The 23569-nt window shown below is 39.8% G+C and overlaps 1 protein-coding gene across 1 annotated transcript in view; it reads left to right on the plus strand.

Moving 5' to 3' along the window:
• The window catches only part of TEP1 (telomerase associated protein 1), a 91684-nt gene that overhangs the window by 20921 nt on the left and 47194 nt on the right, over positions 1 to 23569 (plus strand). The window contains exons 13-30 of the mRNA XM_082244270.1: positions 3590 to 3742; positions 3831 to 3917; positions 5410 to 5537; positions 6969 to 7031; positions 7105 to 7248; positions 9627 to 9803; positions 9923 to 10043; positions 10515 to 10642; positions 14565 to 14678; positions 14755 to 14872; positions 18487 to 18684; positions 19098 to 19261; positions 19464 to 19617; positions 20704 to 20883; positions 22334 to 22426; positions 22882 to 23014; positions 23102 to 23255; positions 23379 to 23515. Coding sequence (XP_082100396.1) covers positions 3590 to 3742; positions 3831 to 3917; positions 5410 to 5537; positions 6969 to 7031; positions 7105 to 7248; positions 9627 to 9803; positions 9923 to 10043; positions 10515 to 10642; positions 14565 to 14678; positions 14755 to 14872; positions 18487 to 18684; positions 19098 to 19261; positions 19464 to 19617; positions 20704 to 20883; positions 22334 to 22426; positions 22882 to 23014; positions 23102 to 23255; positions 23379 to 23515 — 2446 coding nt within the window. The remainder of the gene's footprint in view (positions 1 to 3589; positions 3743 to 3830; positions 3918 to 5409; positions 5538 to 6968; positions 7032 to 7104; positions 7249 to 9626; positions 9804 to 9922; positions 10044 to 10514; positions 10643 to 14564; positions 14679 to 14754; positions 14873 to 18486; positions 18685 to 19097; positions 19262 to 19463; positions 19618 to 20703; positions 20884 to 22333; positions 22427 to 22881; positions 23015 to 23101; positions 23256 to 23378; positions 23516 to 23569) is intronic.

The following is a 23569-nucleotide window of genomic DNA, read 5'->3' on the forward strand; positions in this document are numbered from 1 at the left end:
CAAGGACTGCCCCATAGGTGTGGTAAAGTTTTTTTCTGCTTAGCATCCTACTCCTGTAGACGGCAGCACAACCCAATGGTTAAGAAGAATATGGAGCGGAGTCTGTCAATGAGCTTCAGAGAAAAGGATTTTACGGTAAGTCAAAAATCCAGTTTTTTTTTTTTTTGCTTTTAAGTGTAAAAGAGAGATCTGAGGTCTTTCTGACCCCAGATCTCTCATTTAAAGAGGACCTGTCATGCTTTTTTTCTATTACAGGGGATGTTTACATTCCTTGTAATAGGGATAAACGTGATCAAACCATATTTATTTTTTTAAAGGGACAGTGTAAAAAGGAAAATTAATAAGAGAAAGAAATAAAATAAAGTGCCCCGTCCGTCCGAGCTCGCGCGCAGAAGCAAACGCATATGCAAGTCGGGCCCACATATGTAAACCACACGTGAGTTATCGCCGTGATTGTTGGAGCGAGAGCAATAATTTTAGCACAAAACCTTCTTTGTAACTCTAAAGAGGTAACCTGTAAACATTTTTAAAGCGTCGACTATGGAGATTTTTAAGTACTGTAGTTTGTTGCCATTCCATGAGCGTGTGCTGTTTTGAAGCTTGACATGTTGGGTATCAACTCGGTGCAACATCATCTTTCACATTATAGAAAAACATTGGGCTAAGTTTACTGTTTTCTTATTTTTTTATTCAAAAAAGTATATTTTTTTCAAATAAATTGTGTTTGTAAGACCGCTGCGCAAATACGGTGTGACATAAAGTATTGCAATTATCTCCATTTTATTCTCTAGGGTCTCTATTAAAAAAATATATCATGTTTGGGGGGTCCTAAGTAATTTTCTAGCAAAAAATACTGATTTTAACTTGTAAACAATAAATGCCAAAATAGACTTGGTCCTTAAGTGGTTAAAGTAATATTTATGCAATCACAAAGCTTGGCCAACATACTAGGGCTTCAGATTTTTTCCATATAATGAAACCCTTGAAATATCAATTTGACACCTGACATGCTAATCCACTGTTTGGGATATGTGCAGCAAACTCCCTAATTCGTACATCTAACCACACCATCCTATGTATATTGCATAAGCAGTACAGACTTGCCCAGACTCTTTCAAGCAGGACTTTTGTTGCAAATTTTTGCAATTGACAATGTAGTTATAGCTATTTCAGCACCAAAAAAATTGTTGCCTGCTCTTTGATTCAGTTTCCAGCAAAATATACCTTCCATAGGGATAAATGATAATGCATGTAAAATGTGCAAAAAACATGTCTAAAATGTGGAGGATTGAAATGGCTTTCATCATCATCACTGTGATAGCTAATCTACCTAGTCCCAAGTGCCTAGTCTATGAGTCTCTACATGTAATACAAATACAAAAATATAGAAGAGCAAACCTTTACAATTTGAAATCTACTTAAAATAGATCTAAAAGCAAGTACAAAAATGTAATACATTGCAGTTTAGCAGTCCTTAGATGTGGTGGCTGCAGTTATTGTCATTTTCAGACTACAAACATTTTAGCAATACAGAAAATACCTATTGATCTGGCCAGTGCCCTTAAAACTTCCTATGAGTTGAACTCAAAGCAGAAGGTTATCTTCCTTCCAAACAATCTTCTGTAAAGTAAAATATTCCCCATCCTGAATGTAATAGAGAAGAGGAAAGGGGGAGGTGTTTGGAGCTTAAATCGGGAGAGTAGCCAAGCAGGAAGACTGCTCCTTCCATAGATACAGTAGAGTGAGTGAGCGTTGTCACTTTAGTAGTGGAAGTGTGTTATTTGCAGGATTACCAAGGAATAATCCTAAAAAAATAAATAAATGGTAAGCTGCACCAAATTACATTTTTGTTTTTGGGCTTAGATACGTCTGAAGATTAAACATTGCAAAAAATTCTCAAAATGTGCCCTCATGAAAATAAGCATTACCCTTTCTTTTAAAAAAAAAAAAAGAAAGAAAAAAAAACCCACACATAAAAAAACACATTAAAATGTGTCACAACTTGTTGGAACCATTTAGATCTTGTCCCTCATTATAAAGCAGTCAGAAGAATGAAAGATGAGTTTTGGTTACTTGTTACAGGCTAAGTTCTGAGCATGTTTTATGCTTCTGCAGCTCCCCGCCCTCAAATGGCCATCTGCCCCCTTACAGATTCAGGGTGTTTTTCTCTGTGTTCTTCTCAGATTTGAAATTGGCATGGCGTTCTTTTACAGTAATCTGTGAATGAAAAAACGATGAGCCCTTTCTGTAGAGACTGTAGCTTTCAGTGAAGCAGAAGTGTGTTGACATCACCACGCTTGTATTCCTTTGACCTGTAACCAAAGATCCATACCTTAGGACAGACTAGCAGCTGTAGGAAAAGTCTGCAAGAGTCTGGGCATTACACCCACAATCCACTCAGTGATATATCCAGTGCCCTCTTAAGAGCAAAAGGGCCCGGGCAATGCAGTGCACTGGGGCCCTGCTTGCCACCTGCTAAGTTCGGCGGTGGAATGCACAGGGGAATCACGACTACTGCTTGGCTGGGCCACTGGGCAGGTGGGGCCCCCCGGGCAAGTGGGGCCCCGGGGGAACTGCCCAGCATGCCTATTCGGTTAGATGGCCCTGGGTATATCCTCCATGTGTACAATCCAAAGGAGGTGGGGCCCACTGTGCCCTCACACATAGCACAACAAATGTGGGAAAATTATTCCGTCCCCCTTCTGTATCTCTACTACAGCTATCCTTGTCACAGGCACCTGCAGTAGAAACAGTGTTTGCTTATGCTGGGGAGGGGGCAGGTTCCAAAATCCAGCACGGGGAGTAGGAGGGACTATGAATGACTTGATTGGTAAGCCAGTCATAGCCCTTCCCCCCTACTCTCTGTGTTGACTTTAGCACCTGCCCCCTTCCTGACATTAACAAACAGTGTTTGTGTTGCAGCTGCCTGTGATGAGTGCATCTGCAGTGGAGACACAGAAAGGGGATCGGTTTACCTCTGTACTCCTCACAATACTCAGGGTACTGCAGCTCTGGCTCTTCTTCCCCTTCTCCTATTCCCTGGTTAGCTGTAATTTAGCCCTGCCTACTGGACCAGGAAAAAGGAGAAGGGGAAGAAGAGCCGGAGCTTCAGGACCCTGAGTTCTATGAAGAGTCCAGGGAAAGGAAAGCAGAGGTAGGCAGTGCAGAGGATAGCTGTTTGTACTGTGAGACAGAGGGTCACTTACAACTGAACCCTATAGTCTGTGTCACTACTGACCTCTGAACTCTGCATCACTTATTTTTGACCCCTGAACTCTGCGTCACTTACTAATCACATCTGACCTATGCGTTGCTTACTATAGAGGTCAGCCGCCACATTTTATCATTCACCACTTAGGGGCCCAACTTAAAGTCTTGAACAGAAGCCCACTGCTTTCAGAAATGCCACTGGATAAATGCTAATTTTTGTATTACTTGATATGGGTGCATTTACACATTTATTTATTTTTTGCAAAAGGTAGGCGTTAGGGTTTACTACATCTTGCATTGCTCTTATAAAATAAAAATAGGCATTTATCTTATGTTTTTTCACCTGCTTTGCCTTGATCACATTATTTTTACTCTGCAGCTTATGGATGTGGGTTTGCTATTGAGTCTTATGGTGAAAGAAACAGCAGAAAGCGCTCAACTTGTCTTATACAGCGATCATGATTATGCCTTGGTGGAACACTCCCCTAGTCCTCTTCTTCAGCGTTTGGAAGAGATCAAAGCGCAAACAACAGTGAGGAAGACAGACATTATTTCACCCAGTACAGGTTTCATTTAAGCTGTCATTGAGGGCTTTTACAGAGTTCTTTCATTTTCCTTAGAAATTGTCCGAGTGGTCACCCCTACCCTTTGAAGAGAGACATCCTGAAGCAGAGTACCTGTTGGAGCTTCTTAAAAAACAAACAAAGGTAAGCAGAAGCAAGTCAAGTGATGGCTGCACTTGTGACTGATCATACAAACTTCTGTAAGTGAATCCTAGAAAATTAAGGGTCATACACACTATAAGATTTTCTGAAGACTTTTTCCTTCAGATTTACATTTTCTATGTAGTGCAAGGGCCTCCCAGATTGCATACAAATTGAAAGCGTTTAGGTTTGACCTCATATTATATGGTTTTGGTAAATCTAAAGGAAAAAGTCTTCAGAAAATCTTATAGTGTATATGGCCCATTATAGCAGTGGTCCTCAACCCTGGCCTACAGGGCCCACTATCAGGCCAGATTTGCAAGATAACTGAAATACATCCCAGGTGATATCATTTGCTGCTCAGTGATTGCAGTACTCTAGTCTGCATCTCCCTAAGGTAATACTTAAAATCTGGCCTGTTAGTGGGCCCTGAGGACCGGAGTTGAGGACCACTGGATTATAGGATAGGTTCACCTTCTAAAAAGCAGGTAAAAAAAGTGCATTTTTTTTTTTTAGAAACCTGCAATGCAGGAGTCCTGCAGACTGTCTGCTTGTACCTCTTTTGCATGCTGACAGTAAGCATCAGTGAACTACCTAGAGCGCTCAACAGTGCCCTGGTAGTTCATTGAGAGCTACCAGCTGATAGCCGCAAAGGATGTCTGTACTTGTAGTTTTCCCATTCACAGAACTTTCTGAATGAATGCCCTGGCCGGGTGGACAGAGCCCCGCACTGCCACTTTTTTTTTTTTTCTAAGATTGTGACAGCGAGATCAGGGAGAAGATCCAAGGCTCGCTGTCACTACAGGCAACAGATCGGGAAGGCAATGCAGCAGTGGGAACATGTTCCACCCTAAAAACGGGTGTAACATGTTCCCAAAGGTGAACTTATCCTTTAAATTAAAACTCCTTTGTGGTATTATGAACAAATTGAATTCACCTATGTTTAATTTGGGGAATGGTACATATAATGAGCACATTATTTTTTGATCTCAGCAGGCTGGTGTTGGCAAACTTTGAGGCTCCTATGTACCCGAGGAACATCATTGGGCGTATCCAAGTTCTACTTTTAAATCTGTTGCTACAGGTCTGAGGGCTGTGTTGGCAAAATACAAGTGTCACATACCTGCACTATAGCTATATCTTTTCAGCTTTAATCTTTAAATCTGTGCTCCAGGATGCAGTAAAACACACAGATTATAAGCATTAGGCAGTAATATAAAATCTTTAGAAGTAAATGTTTTACAGAGTGGATCAATGATATCGTTTCTTGTTCAAAATGTGGTCACATGACGTAAAGTTCTTTATTTAAAATTTAAGTTTTTTTCCTAAAACTTCCCTCTTATAAAAAGGTGCATGTTGTACCCTGATAAATATGGTATATTTTCTTTAGGAGCACATATAATGTTTGCCAATTGTAAATGTAGGCATGGCATTTAAAACCACGACCTAGAAGTATCCGCATCTATGATACATATTGTGTTATTTCAATACACAGGTGGATACTATCCTGGTTTTCACACACACTCCACTTGGTGAAGAGTTCCAATCCGTGTTGAAGCAGTACCGGCGGGCTGTGAATATGGAATGCCTCTCTGTGATGGTACTGCCCCATGGCTTCAAAAGGTACATAAATAAACATGTAAAAAATGTTTGTTCATTAGTTTTCTTCTATGACATTTCTATTCTTCAGCTGAGTTCTATAAATTGCAAGGATTTTAGCAAACATAGAGATTCTTCCCTGCTTCTAGTCTGTAGCTAGACCATTGCAAGAACTCCAAACATTGTTTTTTGTTTGTTCTGGGGAGATCAGCGAATGATTAGAAAACCTGTCTGATTTTTTTTTATTGCTTTGTGTTGCTGTTGGGTGGATTTCCTTTTACTTTAGGAAGAGTCCCACCTTTTTAAAGGTTTTCATTGATAGCAGGTGTCTCCACCAGAAGATAATCCCTGTACTCATGTGCTGGGGACAGCAATAACATTTTCGATTTTCCTTCACCAATGTCTGCACCTGTGACAATGGTCACCAGGACAAATATTGTGGTTGGAACACCCAAGAAGGGAAAAAGACAGCAATAAAACATGAGAGGTTGTAACTTCTCACCACCAATCTAGGATAAAAACAATGAGCAAAAAGAGCTCCTATTTAAACTGCCTGCTACGATCGCATTGCAAGTTTCAGAATTGTAACCTAAACACTTGGGTTCTGTAAACCCTCTGTATACAATGCAATGTTGGGGATGCTGGGAATGTTATCTCAAACTCTGTGCAGATAATAGTGTGGAGAACATTATCTTTACAATGCTAAATGTTGTGTCTTTTAATTCTTAATCCGCATGCTCTATGCAGGTTATGCGGTATTAGACCATTTCATGGGTATACAGTATTGCCCATTGTTAAGCTGGCCATAAATTGATCAAAATCCGACCAATTCAGCAAGAAACTGACAACTTTTGATTCATTCATGCTCATAAGAAGTTGATCTATTGATCGAATTGTTATGAATGGTCCTGCTGGAAATTTTCCATTTATTCAGCGCTTGCAGCCAACAGCTGCAGCACTGGTCAGTGTGTTCTTAAGGGGAGGGAGTTCCACTGTCAGAATGCAATGAAACAATGGGGAGAATTCCCTTATCCACATCGAAATGTGTGGATTGGGGAATGAGGTGAGTGTTTTTCGTTCAACCTGCTAGCTGAAAGAAAAAAAACGGACCCATGTATGGCTAGGTTTAGTGTAGACCCCTTTAATGTCTTTCTTCAAGGAAGATGATCTGGTACTTTGATAGAGTAGATGGCATGTAAACATATTTATATAAGGTGAATGTTTGTGTTCCTTAAAGGGATAAACTGAAAGAAGGGAAAAGTCTGTGTTTTCTGCTCAAAGAAACAGTGATGCAATTTTTGTAGCAAAAATTAGCTAACAATGTTTGCTGTTTTCAGCATGTATTTTCAGACACATACTCTTCACTAAAGGTTCATTTGATGTATGCATGTGATTTTATGCATCCTGATCACATTACTCTAATAACTAAAACCTTCTCAATTTATTCGCTCACAGTGAGGACTCCATTGAGCAGTGCAAAGATGTGACACTGTGTGGCTTCACTGAACAGGTGTTGAAGTAAGTTCTATAGTCTTTGAGTTATTTCACCAACTCTAATGAAGCCATTATTGATTAAGTTTTATTATTTTAGGTATGTGTCAGAGAGGGGTACTGACCGACTGCTGGATCATGTTGAGAAGGTAAATGAAAGATTCAAGGTTCCAGAAGACCCAGATAAGGTCAAGAGGAGTCAATCATCATCTCAGGGTCTGCTCACAACAATTCCAAAACAGAGGTAAGCTTTACGCAATCATCTTCTGTCCAAATTAGATGAGACTATATACAGTATATCTAATTATTATCAGTACTTGCATCTTTAACATAGTTACATAGTAGTTGAGGTTGAATAAAGACAATAGTCCATCCAGTTCAACCTGTGTAGGTGTGTGTGGCTGTAATCATCTCACATACCCCTGAATGTTCTGATCCTTGAGATGTACATGCAAGAGTCTTTTTAAAGTAGCCATACTTCCCACAGTAACTACCTTTTGTGGTAGAGTATTCCACAATCGTGTAGCCCTAACAGTAAAGAACCCCCTGCGTTGCCTGAGGTTAAAACGCTTCTCCTCTAATCGCATTGTATGGCCTCATGTCCTCATGCAATCCTTGCGACCGAATAGCTTTTTTTCTATGCTGAGATCACCATTGAGGTATTTGTAAATTGCTATCATGTCCCCTCTCAGGCGTCTCTTCTGCAGGGAGAATAAATCAAGCGATTGTAAACGCTCTTCATAATTAAGGTCCTCCAATCTCTTAATTAGTTTAGTTGCCCTTCTCTGAACTCTCTTCAGCTCCAACCACTTCCCAACTGCGCTGTAGCTAAAAGATGGCTATGGCACAGCCGTCCAGTTCCTCCTCGTCAATGCACATCGGCGCAGCCTCATCAGCGCACATCTGCGAAGAAGAAAAATTACTTATTTGTTTAATTTTATAACCGAAATTTAGAAAAAAAAAGTTTTTTTTTTTCAAAAATGTTTCTTCTTTTTTTCGTTTATTTTAGCAAAATCAAAACCAAAAGAAAGGTCTACCTGTTTTTAAAGAATGATAAAAAATGTAATGTGGGTACAGTGTTGCATGACTGCTCAATTCAAAGTGGAACAGCGCTGAAATTTGGCCTGGGCAGGAAGGGGGTGAAAGTGCCCAGTATTGAAGTAGTTAAATATGCAAAAACCAGAAAGGGGAGAGTTGTACAGGTTACAGTTGATGAAACTAGGTTAAGGAAGGGGGGTATAGGAGAGAGAGGGATGGTTACTTCAAATTGTTTCTTATAAGAATATATAATCTGTGACCTATTATAATAAAAGGTCCGTTTTTAAAGTGGTCTTCAACCCCAAAGCAAACATTTATTTTATTAGAGCTTACCAATTCTTAGATATGATGGCTGCATTAACTTTCTTTTTTACACTTTCTTACCTTTTTTTTCACCTGGTTATCTGGCCAGTAATTCTCTCTAGTTTTTTCAACAAAACAAGCTGTCCTGCAGATTTAGCAGTTACAGGGTTGAAACAAATAATTTACCACTGATAATGAATGGTCAACTGTTATTTATTTATGTAAAACCCTTATCCCAAAAGGGAGAAAACTGTTTGCTGTAACTGCTTATAAAGAGTTAGCTGGAGTTTTTGCTTCATCTTGTTTAGTTGTATTTAAGTCTACTAGTGCATCTAAAGCCCCCCCCCCCCATCCCCCCAGACTGAAACTGCTGCTGTCCAAAGGTGGCTTTGTTTCTCCTTTAGGCTTGGTGCACACTAATGCAATGTGAGAAATGCACAGGAATTGCTGCATTTCCTTCATCGCATCGTGCCCCATGCGATCTGCTGCGGGTGTCAATTAAAAGTTAACACCCCAAAAGCAGGCCGCAGAATGCAGTGCGTTTGCCAGAATCAGATTGCATGGGTATAAACACCCAATGCGATCTGATTTCAGTGCGACAAAAAAAGATGCCTGCTCCTTTTTTGTGTGGATTCAGTGCGATTTGAGACTTACAAAATTATGGGTTCAGATTGCACCGCATAGAATCGCATGTTATTTGTACAGGAATGCAGTGTGATTCCTGTGATAATCACATGCGATGTGACGCATTGCATCAGTGTGAACCTAGCCTTGAACAGAGTGGAGGTATGCTATTACAGAAGATGTGTTATTGGCTGTATTACAAGATGAAAAAAGAGGGGGGAAAAAGCCTAAAAAAAATAAAGCTAATGCAGCCACCACGTCTAATGATTAGTAAACTGCAATATATTACATTTTTGGTTTTGGATCACCCACGGGAAGGTAAAAGATGAATCAGGTACCCATTGTGGGGAGTTACAGGTGATGGCTTTGCATAAATGGATGGGTTTAATGGCAGCCTAAAAAGAGGGAGACAAAGAGCATAGGAACTGGTTTAATTTGTTAGGAAAAAAACACAGGGTGTAGGGATTGGGGTAGGCAGAGTATGGATGGTAAGGAAGGAAAAAGAGAGGTAAATTAAGTAGGTTGGGAGAAGGACACTATTCTCAGTAATTCTTATATAATCAAAAGTTTTTTTTACAGTGTCAGTTGGAGCAACAAATGCTTGTACTGTTGGAAAATGTTAAATGACCTAAGTGGCCTTCTTTCTGTTCATTTTAGGTGGTGCAGTGTCCGGGTCTTCATTTCCTCCACGTTTCGTGACATGCACTCAGAAAGAGACCTCTTGATTGGGCAGGTGATGCCACAGCTGCGTCTCCGGGCTGCGTCTCACTTCCTGTCCCTGGAGGAAGTTGATTTGCGCTGGGGAATTACAGAAGAGGAAACTAAGAAAGACAGGTTAGATCACTACAAAATAAAGCAAAGACAGTATAAAATATAGCCGCATTTTTGGAAAATAACACTAGTAAAATGAACATCAAGTTCTATGATTTAATCTTTCTTTTGCATTATTATAGGCAGTTGTCTCTGTGCCTTTCTGAAGTTGTTCGGAGTCAAATCTTTATTGGCATCCTAGGAGAGCGATATGGACATACTCCAAAAACGTATTCAGTGCCTCACCTTCCTGAGTATGAATGGGTAAGTATAAATACTATATCTATTGAAACACATCTTTTTTTTCTGCATTGTAAAAATATGGTTTATGATAAAGGTTTTCTACCCATGGTGCTGTTTAAGATTAAAGCTTTTTGGTGAATGAGGAGCGCTCAGATTAAATAAAATGTTAATTTTATGAATTCTAAAATCCAGTATTTGTTGCCACTACAGGTCAATGATGTCTATGATGTGTCTGACCATTTTTTTTCTGTAGCTGCAGGTGACATCTGAATTGGCATTTAATGTATTTTTAGTGCCATAAAGGAAGCATATGTAATAAATCAGTGGTATGATGTCATTTGGGTAACGCCACTTGTATAAGTGTGCCAAAAAAAAGTCATAAATGAGATTACATGGGCCATTCATTCTTTAGTTTTAACCAGAAATGATTATCAGTTGGATTGCTGTTATGTTCTTTATAAAGATCTTGACATATACTATATATCTTCCCAGGTCCATACATATCCAGCTGGAAGATCCGTCACTGAGTTGGAGGCCATGCAGTTTTTGCAGGGTTGTAACACCCAGAAGCATGGACACCCAAAGGCCCTCTTCTACTTCAGGAATCCAGATGTTCTTGGGTAAATAAAAGAGCACTGAAGAAGTAGCTGAGGGGATTTACATTAGTGTTATAGTTAGAGATGGGAAGGCCTGGAAAAAAATTCAACATTGAGGAAAACCTTTTTCTCTTTCTTTCATTGACGGACACAGCTCCTGATTCTTCTTAACCATTGGGTTATACTGCCCCCTACAAGAGTAGGACATTAGGCAGGAAAAAGCTTGACTATGCCTATGGGACAGTCCCAGGGGGTATACACCCACTCTCAGCTACAGGTGTTTTTCTGCCTAGTCAGGAGTAAGGACCTAGTTCCTTGCTGGGATCTCCCCCTTGTAGAGATCGCCTGTTTTGAGCTTCCTTGGATGATATCATTAAGGGTCTTACAGGGGCGAAGAGTACTTTTCTTCTGCAGGCTACCAAGGGCAAGGAGCCCCATCGTAGACGTGGGCCATTCTTTTCAGCTCATGAGAGGTTTTTTCGTCCCTCAGGGTCTTAAGACAAGGGATCAAAAGTTGGGGCCTCCACTGGAGGTTCCAAGAAGACCTGGTCTGGCTCTTCCAGACCTGTGGACAAGGCTTTTTCTGCATGAAGGGGCACCCACACCAGTTTTTAGGGTGGGGGAGATGTCTTCGCTGGTAAAAAACTTAGAATATAGTGCACCCGGAAAGTATTCACAGCGCATCACTTTTTCCACATTTTGTTATGTTACAGCCGTATTCCAAATTGGATTAAATTAACTCAAAATTCTACAAACAATAACCCATAATGACAACGTGAAAGAAGTTTGAAATCTTTGCAACATTATTAAAAAAAAAAAAAATCACAGGTACATAAGCATTTACAGCTATTGCTCAATACTATATTGAAGCACCTTTGGCACCAATTACAGCCTCAACTCTTTTTGAGTGTGATTCTACAAGCTTGATGCACCTATTTTTGGGCAGTTTCTCCCATTCTTCTTTCAAGCTCCATCAGGTTTGATGGGGAGCGTCGTGCACAGCCATTTTCAGATCTCTCCAGAGATATACAATCGGGTTCAAGTCTGGGCTCTGGCTGGGCCACTCAAGGACATTCACAAAGTTGTCCCGTAGTCACTCCTTTGTTATCTTGGCTGTGTGCTTAGGGTCGTTGTCCTGTTGGAAGCTGAACCTTCGCTCCAGTCTGAGGTCCAGAGTGCTCTTGAGCAGGTTTTCATCAAAGATGTCTCTGTACATTGCTGCATTAATTTTTCCCTCGTTCCTGACTAGACTCCCTGTTACTGCCGCTAAAAAACATCCCCATAGCATGATACTGCCACCACCATGCTTCACTGTAGGGATGGTATTGGCCGGGTGATGACGCTTGCCATTCAGCCCAAAGAGTTCAATCATGGTCTGAGAATCCATCAGGTGCCTTTTGGCAAAGTCAAGGCTGGCCTTTTACTGAGAAATAGTTCCCGTCTGGCCATTCTACCATACAGGCCTGATTTGTTGAGTGCTTTTGAGATGGTTGTTCTTCTTGACAGTTCTCCTCTCTTCACAGAGAAACACTGGAGTTTTGTTGGGTTCTTGCTCACCTCCTTAACTAAGACCCCTCTCCCCTGTTTTGTTAGTTTAGTTGGGTGTCTAGCTCTAGGAAGAGTCCTGGTGGTTCCAAACTTCTTCCATTTACAGATGTTGGAGGCCACTGTGCTCATTGGGACCTTCAATGCTGCAGAAACCTTTGTTTACCCTTTCCCAGATCTGTGCCTCAATACAATCCTGTCTCTGAGGCCTACAGACAATTCCTTGGAATTCATGGCTTGGTTTGTGCTCTGACATGCACTGTTAACTGTGGGATCTTTTATAGACAGGTGTGTACCTTTCCAAATCATGCCTATTCAACTGAATTTACCACAGGTGGACTCCAGGCAAGTTGTAGAAACATCTGAAGGATGATGAGTGGAAACAGGATGCACCTGAGCTCAATTTTGAGTGTCATGTCAAAGGCTGTGAATACTCATGTACATGTGATTTTTTTTTTTTTTTGTTTATTTTTAATAAATTTGCAAAGATTTCCATCAAACTTCTTTTACCTTGTCATTATGAGGTATTGTTTGTAGAATTTTGAGGAAAATAATGAATGTATTCAATTTTGGAATAAGGCTGTAACATAACAAAATGTGGAAAAAGTGAAGAGCTATGAATACTTTCCAGATGCACTGTATGTTCTTTTACAATGATAGATAATATTTCTGTGACATAGTATTTCAACTATATAACATTACGACCTTAATTAAAGATTTCTGAGACCTTATGTAAAGTCTTAAATGATTGAAAGTTCTCTCAGCTGAAGACCAGCACATCCTGGAATACAGATCAAGTAACACTAGGGTGCACTGCAGGGGAAAGGCTCCACTTTAGTTTGCTTGTGGGCTCCATCTTGCACCTCATATACTGCGGCAAGGTGGAACGGCTGCGCGAATTGCCGTACCAATATGTTGCTCCTCGGGAGCCATCGTGGGGGTGCGCGCACGGCGATTTGTGAGAGGGGAGGCTGATCTGTGGGGCTGGCAGCTGGGATTGCAGGGAGACAGAACAGCGGTCTGCCGTTATAAATGCGGCAAACCGTTGTTCTGTCAGCATTCGACACAGGGCTCCTGTGTTCCTCCTATTTACGAACACAGGTTCCTGTGTTGATTCCATAAGCCCATCCCCCTCACAGTTAGAAAACACCCCCTAGGCATACCTTTAACCCTTTGATCGCCCCTAGTGTTAACCCTTCCCTGCCAGTGTCATTAGTACAGAAACAGTGCATATTTTTAGCATTGATTACTGTAGTAATGTCACTGGTCCCCCCCAAAACTGTCAAAAATTTCAGTTAAGTGTCCGATCTGTCTGCCGCAATGTTGCAGTCATGCTGAAAATCGCTAATCGACGCCATTACTAGTAAAACAAAAAAATTTAATAAAAATGGCATAAATCTTTCCCCTAGAATTTAGATGCGATAACTTTTGCGCAAACCAATCAATATACACTTGGGATTTTTTTTTTTACCAACAATATGTGGCAGAATACAAATTGGCCTAAAATGATGAAAAAATTTGATTTTACATTTTTATTGGGAATGTTATATAGCAGAAAGTAAAAAATATTATTTTTTTTCTTTTCAAAATTGTCGCACTTTTTTGTTTATAGCGCAAAAAATAAAAATCACAGAGATGATCAAATACCACCAAAAGAAAGCTCTATTTCTGAGAAAAAAAGGACATCAATTTTATTTCGGTACAGTGTCACATGACCGCGCAATTGTCAGTTAAATTAATGCAGTGACGAATCGCAAAAAAGGGCCTGGTCATTAAGGGGGTAAAACCTAAGTGGTTAAAAATCAAGTTTAGTTTATTTACTGCATAAACTGTACTTTTACTTCAAGCATAATATTTTTATATACTTGTACACTGCATTTCACCTTCCCAGTATTACTAAACAACTTTCAATTTATAAACTTACTGCATACTGATTTTTGTTTTTTTCAATTTTTCCAAAAAATTATATTTTTTCTGGAAAAAACAGGCTTCAAAATTTCCAGAGATTTGACATCTCTAGTTTTAGTAAGCTGTAGTTTTGGTTATCATGAAAATTGTTGAAGAATACAAAAAGCTGGTATAGTCTTGCCACTCGTTAAAATCTAGTCTCCACTCTACATTACCATGATGCAAAAGGTTGCACAGAAGACTACTATAGAGATGCAGGATTATATGAGATTCGTCTTCACATCCTGAATTTCATAAGGGCCATAGCAAAGCAGATTGTGCAGATTCTCCAGCAGACTTCTGGAGAATATATAGTGTTGCTGTCCCGTAGGATAACCTACCTTCTGAGCCAGCTTTCTTTTTATAACCTTTATCATTTCTAATTGCCCATTCTTGATGTTACCTTGTGTGTTGTTAATTCCAGCATACACTGCACTCTGTTCTTGTCATTTAGGTCTGTGCCTAGTAATTGGCTTCCAGACTTTGCCGCAGAGTCTCAAGAAGCTGCCAAGCGGGTGAAGGACTTGAAGAACAGAGTAACCAAACACCCAGCTGTCAGCAGCTGCTTGTAAGTTTTCATGTTAGGAGAGGAATGCAGATTATAATGTACAAGCTGTACTTACTGTTGTCTTGATGTTTTCTAGATACTCTTGCCAGTGGGGAGGTGAACATAATGGGAAACCACACATAACTGCATTAGAAGATTTTGCATCTAGAGTATTAGAAGATATCTGGCAAGTAATTGAGAGAGACTTTATTAAGGTATGTAAGCAACTGAAATAAAGAGAATAATCAAAGTTAAGCTGGTCCTAGATGGGTAGAATTGCGACTGAAAAATGTTAGTAAAAGAAGGTTCTATGAAAAGTTGTTGGCTTTTCTAATCATTAGTGGGTCAAATTGATGTTCGCTTTCAAATGCAGTGATGGGAACATTTGAAGGAGCATGATAGAAAATTCTTCTTGAGTGAACTAATTTCTAACAGTGTATGTGGTTTTTATCAGTAATGTTCATTCATTCAAAAATCAAATGTTAAAGTGTTTGTAAACCCTCAGGACCCTGCATTCACTATATCTGGTCTGCCACAGTAGACTGAACATGGAAATGCAATAGTTTTAGTAAATATAAACTGCTATATACCTTTTTTCATTAGCAGTAAGAGCAGTCTTGTGACTTCTATCAGTGGCTGTTTAAAGCTTGTAGGAGGAGTTTTAATTCTCCCCTGGCTGCCCTATGAGGCTGCAGGACCCCTGACCCTCTGTTTGAACAGTGCTGATTACATGCACCCTCCCAAGAAGGAAAAAAAACTCTCTAGCAATACACACCAAACTGAGCATGTGCAGCTTGTCCCCTGACTTTGTTCTATCAGGAGATGGATTGGGGACAGGGGAATAGGGGGAGGATCAGAGTAGACAGGATCAAACAGCCTTTTTACACAATGCAGAGGATTATCCCCCTAGGTTCCACAGTGAGTATAACAAGCATGCATATACACACTGATTTTACTGTTGTGGGTTTAATAACACTTTAAAAGCAAACAAGATCTTTCAAATGACATACAAATGTTCTGAGGCGTTTTGTACAAGTTTTCTTAAGACTTTTCCTAAATTCTATCCATCTGTGGCCAGCTTAAGCCAGACACTGCTGTGTGACTTAAAAGGTAACGAAAACAAGAGAAGGGTGCACCGACCTAGTGCAATACCATTAAGTGTTTATTGAAAGGTAAAAAAGGTATCATACATCATATTCCCAAACGCATGTAATCTATACGCATGTCAAAACACTGTATGGACAGATATCCTCCAGGACTGTTGGACGGATATCTTCCATGGACTGTTCTAATTTTGCAAGGAGGCCAGATGGCATCTATACAGGTTGGTTGATTGGCTCTGAGGAAGAGGGTTCTCCCTCGAAACATGTCAGTCTAACCTGTATAGATGCCATGTGGCCTCCTTGCAGTATTAGAACAGTCCATTTCCTGCAGGATATCTGTCCATACAGTGTTTTGACATGTATATTGATTACATGCGTTTGTGAGTATGATACCTTTTTTACCTTTAAATAAATGTTTAATGGTATTGCACTAGGTCGGTGCGCCCTTCTCTTGTTTTCATTACCTTTGTTGTTCTTGTGGATACCTATGGTCCTGAGAGGGCAGTGAGACCCTAGGCGCCACTAACGAAGTATAAGTTACACTTCCTTCTCTTAAAGCATGAAACCTGAGTACAGGAGAGTTACTTTTTTATACTGCTGTGTGACTTGTTTACACCCTCTGTTTAAGGCCCCTTTCACACCTGGCGGTCCGTCTGCGGACTCCATTTTTCTCAGCGGGGGATCGATTCGCCGATTCCCCGCTGAGCATGCAGATGGCAGCTCTGTCTCCCCGCTGTGCAGAGACAGAGCTGTCAGGTCCCCGCTCTTCTCTATGGGGTAATCGGAAGAGAATGGACTGTCTGTCCGTTCTCATCCGATCCCATCCGATCAGCTGGATGGATAGAAAATAGGGTTTCCATCCGTCCAGATTTGACAGATCGGATCGGGTGTCAGCGGACATGTCTCCGCTGACATCCGATGCCCCATAGAGATGCATGGGGCATCCGTTCAGATCCACCAAAAAAACAGACAGGCGGATCTGAACGGTCCGCCTTTATCTTCTGACATTCTTGTAAGCAATGATCTATACATAAATACATGCAAAAAAAGAATAAATTCTATTTATATAGCTTCGTATTATGGCAGATTGCGGTTAGGTAGCAGTTTGAATATCATTCTAGTCCAGACAGGGGCCTGTTATATTGCACATGCTTTGCATATGGACAAAGGTTGCCCTGATGAGGCCATTAGCAAGGCTGCTAATAAAATGTACTGGGTTTCCTTTATGCTGCAGTGTAAATTTGAAAACAACATGCTAATATCATTACTCATAATTCCCTACTTCTAATCACCTATTTTTTTTATTACATAGTATTGTGTAGCAGCATTTAAAAAGAACATACCAAACTTGGACACAGTCCAGACGCTGGACCTCACACTGTTGCTAAATGAATATATGTGTCTGATGCAGATCAATACAAAGAACTGGCATGTTATTAATATGTGAGGCTTTTTTAATGCCATGTTAACAAGTCTGTGCCATAAAATTCAATCTTCTTATTATCAAGAATAAAGTCAAATGTGAAAAAGATAAATAAATAAATATTCAGCGCTGAACTTTACTCTTAAATAAATTAAACTACGGACTAGCAGCTGGACACTCAAGAGCAATCACATAAAACCTCCTGTAATCATAAATGATAAAGTGCAGCGCAATCCTAAATTACACATTACGCAGTAATGAAAAAACTATAAACCTCCATTGAGGAAATGACAAATGCTACAATAAATCACATAGTAGATAAGGGCAAGGAGAGACTCCAGTCTATATAGTGCAAAAAGATGAAAGGAGAGTCCTTCTGTGGATTTTAGAAAGCAGAGACCAAAGTGCTGGCAATAACTCCAGAGTAGTGAAGATCTTATGTCCTCATAGCCTCCCACCACCAGGCATTCTCTGCCTCTCACCTTTATACACAGACCCCACAGGGTCAGTCAGCATTATACCAGATATCCAGATGTCATAAGGGTCTTCACCTTTTAGGGATGGCTTTCCTTCATATACAGAACACACGGGGCCAGTCAATATTACACCAGATATCAAGATGACATAAGGATTTTCACCTAATAGGGATAACTGTCCCGGATTTCCTCTGCAGTTTATATGAAAGTAAAGACAAGATCTAGTGCTCTCCGTATATATTTCACAATTTTATTAAAATTAAAAAGTTGCACTCACATAGAGTAGACGTATAACTCAGGCCAAAACAGAGCATGCATCGGCGTGTTCCTGGTTATTTCCTGGTGTCCCAAGATGGCCACGGGTCATGTGACTTCCCCCGTACGCGTTACGTCCTTCAATGGGCGGGACTTCATCAGTGACACTCCTAAACCTTGTGGACAGCCTTCCCAGAAGAGTTGAAGCTGTTAAAGGTGCAAAGGGTGGGCCAACTCAATACTGAACCCTACAGACTAAGACTGGGATGCCATTAAAGTTCATGTACGTGTAAAGGCAGGTGTCCCACTACTTTTGGTAAGATAGTGTACTTTAAATTCAGATTTCACATCCTGCATACCTAAAATTTTAGTCATTGGGTCACAAGACCTGGTGAAATGTATAGCTCATCTCACTGATAATAAGACAGCAAATGCCACCTTTAGCTCTTCGTATAAAGTGAGCTAATATGGCTTATTAGTATTTGGTATATGACAACTTTAATTATTCTTACTGTTTGTCTTTTGAACCATCCATAATGTTCTTGCTATTTTACTGTTTGTTGTTTTAAAAGGAGTCAAATGCATCTGAAGATGAAGATCAGCTGGCACAGGAGGGCTTCCAGGAGTGGCATGAGCAACGTTCCTTTGCTAGAAGCAAATTGGTGACAAATGTGTGTGCACAGATCCTAGAGAAGAGGCGTACATCCTCAACAAATGGACAGTTGTTCCTAGTAGTTGGGGAGCCCAGCCAAGGAAAGACTGTCTTCATGGTATGTTTTTCCAGTTACTAAGCTAATGAATCATATACCATTGTATATATTTAGGTTTAGTGAGGTTGTATTACATTCCTAAAAATCCAAAATATTAATGGACATAATTACTGGGTGGTATTCTTATTTTCTGGTTATATGTGGCGTGTTTTTTACTCGCCCCCATGTGCATGTTGTAGCAGGACTCACTTATGTAACTGCTGGACATCAATTACATTAAAGAAAATATTGTTAAGATTGCTTTTTTTGTTTTTTAATAACAATTGAACTCAACTTGGGTCAAGTAATGTGTTTGTCAGCATCAATATGTGGCACACATAGCAAGACAAAATACTCCCATTTAACATACTAATACTGTAATGATGCTTTCATAGTATGCATTGCAGTCATAAATTTCTTAATGTCTCCGGCAGGCTGACCTTGTGAAGGAAATGAGACTAGTAGCTTCATCCTCTGTGATTTATTATTTTACGGAAGCAACTACAAGGGCAAAAGAAGCAGTGTCTATGCTAAACAGTGTCTGCAAGCAACTGAACCAGAGACTGCAGAAAAGGAACTGTAACCCAGCATCATACAGGTTTGGGTTTCCATACATTAGATTGTCCCCAAAGTACTCACAAAGTTTTATGTCAGTCTAAATTATGCATAGTTATCATGTCTATCATGTCTTCCATGTTTTCTTTTGCCACAGCAGTAATTAGCAATTTAAAATTTTATAAAATAAAAACGGTAAAACAAAAGGTAATAGACAACTTATGTGGAACAATGTCTTTACACAGGTCCCTTCTTGCTGAGTTTCTAGCTCTCCTTCAGTTAACATCTCGCTCACTGAAGCGAAGTGACACATTGACCTTATTAATAGATGGGGCTGATGTGCTGTGTGGACATGCAGGTGAATTGACATCTGATTGGATCCCTGACTTTCTTCCTCAGGTATGCAATTCCTTCTTACTGCTCCCAATAATGAAACTATTTATACCAAATGATGCAAATGCAAGACACCTGCAGCACTATGGGCCCAATGCCTAAAAGCGAAATCGCACAACAAAGCATCCTCAACTGTGCAGCGTAGTGTGTGAAATGACAATATTTTAGAATGGATAGACCAGTTAAAATGGCTATGTATAGTTTGTACCTATTTCATGTTTCTAAGCAGCCATTTGATCCGCACTAGTGTATGTTCTTTGGAACAATATATATTTCACTTGTGGAATTGTCTTTAAAAGGCTAAAATCACCATTGGAATAAGTTGTATGATGCACCCATATTTCCCTCACCCCCCTATGTGACAGCAGGCATGTCGTTAGTTTACAGTTATCTGTGAATTAATAAACTGGAAGTTTATAAATTCCAAGACCACTTTAAAAACTATGAGAATTTACAAATCCACCAAATTTCTAACAGCCCATACTGATTTAGGGCAGAGATCTGGAGGACATGTCTGCAGGAGCCTGACATTGCACCCACGATCAATTGATTGCGGGTGCAATGCTTTGTGGGCCCCTGTGGGAAAAAAAATAAAAAATGCACATTTTTTTTTGGGGGGGGGGAGGGATATGTGCATTTAATTTTTCCCCTTTAAAGGTGAACGGATATGTAGCCCTCTGTATGCACGGGCTGCATTCATATGCCAGCCAGAAAGGGGATATAAGTTAGTAAGATGTTACTAGTCAAGATAGGCTCTGGTAGATTCATATCTGCCAGAAGCCATTATTCTCAGTGATACACAGGGCAGCCTGTAGAACTCATCGGTGTAAGATTGGTAAGAGTTTTGTATCTAGTGTTTTTTTTTTTTTTTACATATTTGTAGCATGATGTAAGCATTTTATTTATTTCGTTTTTAATGAAAATGTATTTTACATATATAAACAATATGTAGCAGATCTGAGAATATCAAAGGGGCAAGTTTTTTGCCAGTTTCATCAGTTTTTGTTTTTTTTTTTCAGATTAGCAGCCATTAAGTACATGTAACTATAAAATTGTTATGAAGACAATTTTGCTTATTTTTTCTATCTACAGAGAGTTAATTTAGTTCTCAGTGTGACAGAAGGCTCCTCTCTCTGCTCTTCCTTGAGGAAGCGAAAGGACACCATACCAATTACTCTAGGGAGGCTTGAACCAAGTGAGCGAGCTGAACTGGTGAGGGGAAAACTAGCTTTGTATGGTAAAAAGCTGGAAGAGTCTGCTTTCAATAATCAGGTATGATGACCTTATGTGTGTGCTGACCATTACAAATGTGTTTAATGTTTATGTATTGCAGCCCAGTGCAGATTATGTCTCCCCAAATATACACTGCGTGGTTGGAAAAATATCTGCTGAGGTCTACTGTGTCCCATACATGTAACCATCAATCCCTCTGAATTTGCAGATAAACTCTGTGTATGTAATGTCAATAGCAGCTAAAATATTTGAGGTCATTGAGCACAAGTAAAGAAAACTTAAATCTGCAAGACTGCTACCCTTATCACTTAGTTAGTGTATGTTGGGTCTGCAAAAACAAATATGCCATTTCAAAGGAAACCTGACACATGCTTTTTTTAAAACCTTAGTTGCAGGCCTTGTTTTTTCCTTCTCCAGTGCAACGTAATCTATGGAATGGGTCAGTAAACTAAATCTTATGGAACAAATTACAAATAATGTTTTAAATGTAGAGAGATTTATTGAACTTTCTAGCATACAGTCTAATACAAATAAAAGGAAAGAACAAATTCCAGCGTATACAACCAGTGTATAGTACATGGAAAAAATGACTTGCCACACAAACACTGATTGGGCTCATACAGAGTAATAAGACCAGCAAATGGAGACCTCGGTTATGCTCAGCTCAGAGTGCAAGCTTTTACCCAAGGAAGTATGGGTTAAACCCGTTCTGTTAAAAGGACTCTAGCAATCTGTGTAGCAGCAGATCTAGGGTTGTTAGACCAGTGGTGGCAAACCATAGTTTTTAGAATTTCATATCCTAAGGTAATCCACTCCTCCTGGGTTGGAGGGGGTCTTTGATTTCAAATACTGAAGAATCAATTTGTGGGCCTGAAATAGTGCTTTGGATAATGCCTCAATGTGATGTGTGTACCATCATCAAGTATACCCAGTGCTTTGGTTCTAGCTTTCTTGTAGTTTGCAAAACTGAATTGATGGTGTCTACCACTGACTCTCAGTACTGGTGTAGCTTGAGTCCTGTCTTAACCCCATAGCACGAAGTTTAACCGGGGTGTAATGGACTCTTAGAAGGATATAGAGTTGGGAAAGATACATTTAAGGAGCAAAGCTGAGCTGAGCTGCGCAGACTAGCACGTCTTCCAATTGATCTTTCTTTTTCCCAAACTGTGCTGACCTTACATGGATAGCCTTCTAGTTAATCGTTCAATAGCATGGTATGACACTGAGAGCTAAAACCCTTAGAGGATGTGACAGATTGCATATATTTAAATATGGTAGAAGGGGACATATGCCATAATACAAATATTTAAATATAAGGAAAGTATTGTGAACTGTTGGGCCCTAAGAAATATATTAACATCTTTGTGCTTTTCTTGGAGTTCTTTTGGGTGACCAATTTGTAAATGCATTGCCAGACATATTGAACACAGTTATTTAATATTTACTGTATTGCCTGGTAATTAGACAATTTATGTAACTACTTATCCAGTTGCGCCTCCTGATGATCAAGAAGGGAACACGTGATCCTCTGTATCTAACCATGGCCTGCGAGGAACTACGAATGAGTGCGGTCTTTGAGAAGGTTGGTGAACTATGTCTTTTCTTAAGCATTGGTTTTTCTTGCCTAGTGATGTCTTGCCAAACTTTTCACTTTTATCAATGTACTTTTTACTAATATACAGTACTTTACTGTATCACATGCCTCAGTGCTGCTTCAGTCTCGATACTGATTAGACTATAGATAGATTTGTGATTTATGGATGGTCATTTCAGAAGCCAAGACATAATGATTTATGTTCTGTTTAAGTACAATTACCCCAGTAGCATTGTACACTAATCCCTAATTGCCTGACAAGCAGTCATGTTGGCCCCCCTGCTCTTTCATTTTCCAGCTGACAATATTTGATTATGACTGTTGGATGTTAGTTATAAAATGGTGGACTTTGATTTAATCTACTGCCCTCTTGTGCTTCTATCATAATCCTGTGCAACAATATTATGTTGGCATTTCTCATATAATTCTATTTCCTTACATAGCTGTCTGATGACATACAGAAGCTGCCAGCAACCCTTCCATCTCTTATTCAGAAGAGACTTGAAATGCTGGAAGAAGAACATGGAGTTAACAATGTTAGCATTGCTTTGACAGCCATCTGTATCTCCCGAAAAGGTATTATCCTTGTTGCTGTACTATTACCTACTATCTGAATTTTTTTTCTTCATTTATGTACTTTTTTTTTCTTGTGGTTTATTTCAGGACTTTTGGAGAGAGATCTGCTAAGGATTCTGAGCTCTCTGCAGCAAATAAGTTCTGTGTACACAGCAAGTTGGGATGAAATGCTAAGCGCAGCCATTAATGCAAACAATCTTCCTATGGCCACATTCTCTCTGCTTCTCACGGGACTGAAAAGGTGAGGTGACTACAGCTTCATTTTCTGTCCTTGTTCTGTCATGTTGTTCGGTCTTCTTGTATCATTATGTGTTTTATAGCCAGATGTTGTTTTAGCCCTTTTTGTTCTGTTCTGCTATTACAGTGTTCTTGGGTTGTGGAGTCGTAATATGACTAGTGAGCCAAGGCTGCATCTCTCTAGTTGTCTGTTGCGGGAAGCTGTTGAGAAACGTTACTTTGGAAAATCTGATGTTGTCAATGCTGTACATCTTCTTATAGCTGGTGGGTGATTGACACCATTTTTTAGTACTTTAATTGTGTGTTTTAACAGTAAGA

The sequence above is a fragment of the Pelophylax lessonae genome (assembly GCF_965119305.1).
Source record: "Pelophylax lessonae genome assembly, chromosome: 1".
In the NCBI taxonomy this organism is placed as follows: Eukaryota; Metazoa; Chordata; class Amphibia; order Anura; family Ranidae; genus Pelophylax; species Pelophylax lessonae.